Genomic DNA, 5,692 nt, shown 5'->3' with positions numbered 1-5,692 from the left:
GAGTGACTCGACGAGTTGTGAGTCCAACTTGTCGAGTAGAGTCAAGTTGACTGCTTAGGTTTAATGAGCGGACTCGATGAGTCGGAGAGCTGACTCGCCGAGTAGGTGCTGTGTAGTGAAACCCTAAATCTCCGAGTTTGGGGCCTATAAGGGAACTTATAGCCCCATTTGCGGCTCATGAGTCGCCCAACTTCACTGAGAGAAACCCTAGTCGCCTTTTTGAGCTAAGAGAGAGAATGTGGAGCTTATATTGAGTATTTTGGTGCATCTTTGGAGGGAAAGAGAAGGAATTCAAGCAAGGAACGAGAAGAGACTGTTAGATCTATTGCTTGTCATCCAAGAGCTTTTGTAAAAGGTGAAAAGTTCATACCTTTATCATTCTTATGGTTAAATCTCTTGATTTTGGAAGGTTAGGGTTTGTGCCACCTTTATTTGGGATTTCGAGATTATAGAGTTGTCTTGAGGTTTAGACCCCAGATATGGACCTTGTGAGGTCCTTAGAGTCCAAATGTCCCAACTTTATTCACTCATATGAAGGATATTGTGCTTAACACATTGTGAGAGCATGTTTTCGTATGTTGGAGCAAAACTACCATGCATGAACATAAAGATTGAAGCTTTACGTGACAATGGAGTCTTGGGATGCTAGATCTAGTGTTTGGAGTAGTAGAGCTGCTTTGAATCGTTTGAATGAGAAATCAGATTGAAGGGACTCGCCGAGTCCATGAGCTGACTCGGCGAGTCGGCTGGGGTTTTTTCCCGATGAGTCTGGACATGGGTGACTCGGCGAGTTGGCGAGACAACTCGACAAGTCCAGGTAGATTTTCATGATATTCCAGAAGAAACAAGGAGACTCGACGAGTCACATAGATGCACTCGGCGAGTCGGGTCAAACATGGACTGTTGACTCGAGTTTGACTTCTGTTGACTTTAGGGTTTGGTCTTACATGAGTAATGGAGACCATAGAGGGCTAAAATAGTCTTTTACCCAATCCAAGAGTTAGAAAGAGAAAGAGAGGACAACCTTTTGGTATTAAGTGAGAATAAAGTATTAATTAGAGATATTTATCCTATGTGATAGGCGGAGGCTAGTTCGAGATTTCCGTGTGCGAGATTATTACTTGTTAGCTTTCGAGGTGAGTCTTCTCACTATACTTACCATGTGTGGTATCTTTGTGCGACTGAGATGTCTTATTTGCTTATCTGTGTATTGTGATATTCTGCATTATGTCTTTATGATTTATGCTGAGTATTATTATTATGAGCTTCCTGAATCCTGAGTTAGGGCCGGAGGGTCCAGTAGAGTTATGGGAACGGAGGGTCCCACTGAGACACATTGACCGGAGGGTCTTATCTGAGTATAGCCATGAGAAGCTACTGATATGTGTGTTGTATTTGGGGAACTTACTAAGCTTCATGATTACCGTATTATGTGATATGTGTTTCAGGTACTTTTCATGATATCAGGAAGGCGCCGACTCGATTGTACACACGAGAGAAAGAGTTATGTTTGGAGGATCCTGGATTTGTGATAAACAATTTAAAATAAAAATGTGTTGATAATTTGTTACTAGTGATTTTGAGGAAATGTGACATATTTTATTTGTGTTTTGAAATGAAAAATTGGTTTTAAACTTTATGGTGTTACAGAAGATCTCGTGTAGATGTTTTTTGATCTGCACACTTTCAAAAAACAAACACTCTGCAAGGGCATATATTTGCACGATGCAGACAAAAGTTGCGCAGATCAAAAAAAAAAAACAGCTTCCTAGTTGGTGTAACCACTTTTAGTTCTGCTTTCACCCATCAAACCCTTCCTGATTAAATATCAACATGTTACTTTTCAAACAGTATTCATAGAGCGCCGCATTAAAAATATTTTGGCTATTTTTTTTGAGTTGCCATCTTGTAGAAATCGTTAAACTTAGACATCTTCTAGTGTATGTCCCTTTCTATTTGTGTTTTGTGTGAAATTATGTACGACCCATTAGTTATGTGTGGTGATATATTTCGAATCCCGACAACCTATTTCCAAAGGGCTTAATATTTTCAGTTAAAGAAACCATACAAAAATGACATTCCACGTCATGGCCATGTCAACCAGAGATCCCCGTGTGTCAAACTTATAAAATGCCACAAATGAAAAAAAAAAAGTCTACAAGTTTCAAGTAAAAATGCAAATTCTTGTCAAACTTAAAGATTTTTATAGCATTCTCTCTTTTTTAGAAATATTTATTTTGTTTCTTTCTTAACAATACGAAAAAAAAAAGTTCTCCAACTAAAATTTATCAAAACATCGAAAACTCATAAGTTCATGTTATGCAAGAATATGATCGAATAACAAAATGTGACCATATTAACTAATTAACACGCATGGACTTGATTGCATAGTGATGATTTACTTGCAATTTATGCACTTCATAGTGATGTTTGCCATCGTTCTAATATATTGTTTTCCTTTCTCATAAATTATAACCATTTTCTAAATTGATAACTAAAAAAAAATTAAAACCCAACCCCTCCAAAACAACACACTTTCCTCTACATTGTGATATCAATACCAAACATCAATTCAATTTCAAGAAATTGTAACTTTTAGAATTAAACAAAAATTGTTCTCTCAAATTAAATTCCAAAAACTAATTACCATAAATCTTCCTTCTTTGTTCCTCATGCCCATAAAGGCTTTAACTCTTTCGCAATATCATTCTTGATTGATCTTTGAAGCGGTTTCACAACAAAAAAGTACTGTCATTACACACAATTGAGGACACACAATGATCAAGTTAGAAATCAATTCAAATGATTTGCTAGTAAATGACTATTTTACCCTTCATACTTACTTGAAATGCTATGATGAAAGGAATGAATAGTTTCCCTCTTTCATTTGGATTAGGCCCATCAATTAACTTCTGGTCAACCAAAATGCTTTTGCTTTCGGTCAAACTGACTTCTGTGATTGTTTCCACTATGCTTGGAATCCATGCACTCCCATTTGGAAGAATCTAAACAAAATTAAGATGCATTAATTAATTGTCAAGAATAAAAAGTTAAAAAGAAATAAATATTAAAATGACTACTATAACCTTTTCATCTTTCTCATTTTTGTTGCATCTGCTACTGTTTTCAACCAAACCAATAGGAATAGGAAAGTTCTATAAACAGCAACAAGAACAGAGTAAAAGTTAGTAATTATTATTAATTTACATTATCATTAACCGAAATATATAACAGGGGTAAAATGGTCATTTTATCAAGACAAACAGTTTACACTTCACACAGTCAAAGCAAAGGGCTAAATTAGAACAAAAATTGCAATCTTTCAACCCACCTGAAAAGGTGATAAAGTACTGCAGAAAATATGTTGGCATGGGTAAGGGTAAAATGGTAATTTTGAAGAAAAGACGAACCTCGATATCTAGTTTTCTGAACCTAGCACCACGATACACAACCTTGAGAAGAGCTTCAGATCTTTTTGCTAAAAATTCATCATAAGAAAGACAATCTGGAGGTGATAATTGAGCATGTGTGAGAACTACAATTGCTTTTCTCCATATTTGTTGACCAAAACTATTGCTTATAGCTTTCACAATTTGTCCATCTAATGTATCAACTCTATATGCATCTAATCGATCCACATAGAGCAAAACATCTATTGTCTTGTTCAAAAGAAACCTGCTCAAACAACCATAGAAAAGAAAACAGTGCATCATAATCATGTATAAATGTCAAATATTTGAACTTTGAAGTTTCCATTAGTGTAAATCTTTCTAGACAAAAGCTTTCTTTCATATGTATTAAAAACCATGGAAAGTAAAGATAACCTTTTGATGATTTCAAGAGCTTGATCATTAACATATCCTCCTTCAACAATGCCTGGTGTGTCAATGATGTTCAGTGTAAACCCTGACCTCTCTCTTGACACCATTGTAGGCCTCAATGCTTCTGACTAAAAATTCATGTTGTTCTATAAGCAATTCAACATGTACAATAAAGTTTAGGTCTAAAAATATCTTGAGAAACTTAAAAAAGTACCTGAAAAGCACTAACAGTAACTGCTCTTTCACCAATGATAGAGTTCACAGTTGAAGACTTTCCAACTCCACCTTTCCCCATTACAAGAATCGTTAACCTGTCCCTTTTCTGTAACATATGAACAGGAATTAGATAAGAAAATTGGTAAAGTTAATTTGTAATAATATTGCTTTTAATGTGAGTGTAGTGAGTATATACATGAAGGGAATTAGGGAAAGAGTTAGACCTTCTCCTTTAGTTTTCCCAACAGTTGTAGCAACTTGTCCTGGGTGGCGGGAGGGAATTGCTGAATCCCACTCCATTCACGGATAAACTGAGACGCCATGGAAGCTGCTGTAAGAAAAACGTAATTAAACCACTATGCAAATCAATTACGCATAAACCCTCAACCCCAAAGCAGTAAAATTCAAAAGCGACACTAAATTACATTCGGTTTTGTGAGATTCTATTACTATTTAACAATTGTAGCTCAGAGTTTATTGAACCCCAAAGATTAACCAAACTTCGAACACAAGCCCTGTCGAATCAAGTGTATGATCAAAACAAACCTAATCTAGCTTTCCACATTTATCATTTCAATAATCCAAACAAGTAAAAAAAATCACACCGAGCATATAGAAATTTCCACCAAAATTCAGTTATTATTTCATGCTCATCTGTAAATTTACAATGATTATCAATTGTGAATTTCACAGTAGAATTTGAAAGCGTGAGAGATAAGTGTTCAAGGAAAATGTGAGAGGAGGGGAAGGGGAGTCTTGCCGGCGACTGGAGAGAGAGGTGGCGGTGATGCCTGCGTGAACCGATAGAGCTCCGATGGATAACCTTTTTCAGAATTGAGCTACCCAATAGATAAAAGCTTCGAGTATTATGAACCCTGCGAAAGGGTATATCCGGAAATACACTAAATTGGGGCGGGTAGAAGATAAAAATTGCATCCGAATCGAATAACATAAACGAGTTCATTTATAAAAGAGGATTTATTCATTTGATTTATATGATTTCGTAGGTTAATACTTATGGAAATCATGGTTAAGAAAGAAAAACACTTTTTGATAATTTAAACTCGTAACGACAAATCAAATAAAATGACATTATTAAGGAAAAATCTTCGGTTAGGAAGATTGTTTTTTGGTTGACATTATTATGTAATTTAATGAAAGTAGAATGATATTAAGGGGGTGTTTGGTAAAGCTTAAAAATGAGTTTTTTTGACTTATTATCGGTTTACCCGTATAAGTCAACAAAAAAAAATGTTTGGATAAAAAACAATTTATAACCGTTGATAACTTCTAATAAATCAAAAAATGTAAATAAGATACCTCTTACTTATTAAAAACTCTTTATTTCACTAAATAAGTTATAAGTCAAAAAATCATAAGTTTTTTTTAAATAAGTTTACCAAACACCTCTAAGGAAAAACAATGAATGTAAGTAGAATGATATTAAGGGGTGTTTGGTAAAGTTTAAAAAGGAGTTTTTTGACTTATTATCGGTTTACCGGTATAAGTCAAAAAAAATCTTTGGATAAAAAACAACTTATAATCGTTGATAACTTCTAATAAATCAAAAGGTGTAAATAACATACCTCTTACTTATTAAAAACTCTTTATTTCACCAAATAAGTTATAAGTTAAAAAATCATAAGTTTTTTTAA

At 34.6% G+C, this 5,692-nt stretch overlaps 1 protein-coding gene across 2 annotated transcripts; it reads right to left on the bottom strand.

Moving 5' to 3' along the window:
• Positions 1-2,520: 2,520 nt before the first annotated feature.
• LOC111896961 (translocase of chloroplast 34, chloroplastic) lies at positions 2,521-4,951 on the bottom strand. Of its 2 annotated transcripts, none has more exons than XM_023892937.3 (8): positions 4,798-4,951; positions 4,262-4,365; positions 4,036-4,143; positions 3,825-3,949; positions 3,411-3,675; positions 3,087-3,155; positions 2,844-3,005; positions 2,521-2,748 (listed from the first exon to the last, which is right to left on the bottom strand). In XM_023892937.3, exons 2-8 carry the CDS (start codon positions 4,358-4,360, stop codon positions 2,671-2,673), a joined length of 906 nt encoding a protein of 301 aa, XP_023748705.1. In that variant the 5' UTR covers positions 4,361-4,365; positions 4,798-4,951; the 3' UTR covers positions 2,521-2,670. The 2 variants fall into 2 exon arrangements, with proteins under 2 accessions (XP_023748705.1, XP_023748707.1); XM_023892939.3 differs by having other exon boundaries at positions 4,262-4,368; positions 4,798-4,930.
• Between the last annotated feature and the right edge of the window lie 741 nt (positions 4,952-5,692).

The sequence above is a fragment of the Lactuca sativa genome, chromosome 1 (genome assembly GCF_002870075.4).
Source record: "Lactuca sativa cultivar Salinas chromosome 1, Lsat_Salinas_v11, whole genome shotgun sequence".
NCBI lineage: Eukaryota > Viridiplantae > Streptophyta > Magnoliopsida > Asterales > Asteraceae > Lactuca > Lactuca sativa.
The sequence above is the reverse complement of the archived record's forward strand: the minus strand, read 5'-3'. Positions and strand labels throughout refer to the sequence as shown.

What these genes read in the sequence shown, in the direction of transcription:
- LOC111896961 (XM_023892937.3), bottom strand. Translation starts at nt 4,360, where the DNA reads ATGGCGTCTCAGTTTATCCGTGAATGGAGTGGGATTCAGCAATTCCCT. An exon ending in TTACTGTTAGTGCTTTTCAG is followed by an intron (nt 3,950 to 4,035) that starts GTACTTTTTTAA and finishes ATGAATTTTTAG; the next exon opens with TCAGAAGCATTGAGGCCTAC. An exon ending in AAAATGAGAAAGATGAAAAG is followed by an intron (nt 3,006 to 3,086) that starts GTTATAGTAGTC and finishes AATTTTGTTTAG; the next exon opens with ATTCTTCCAAATGGGAGTGC.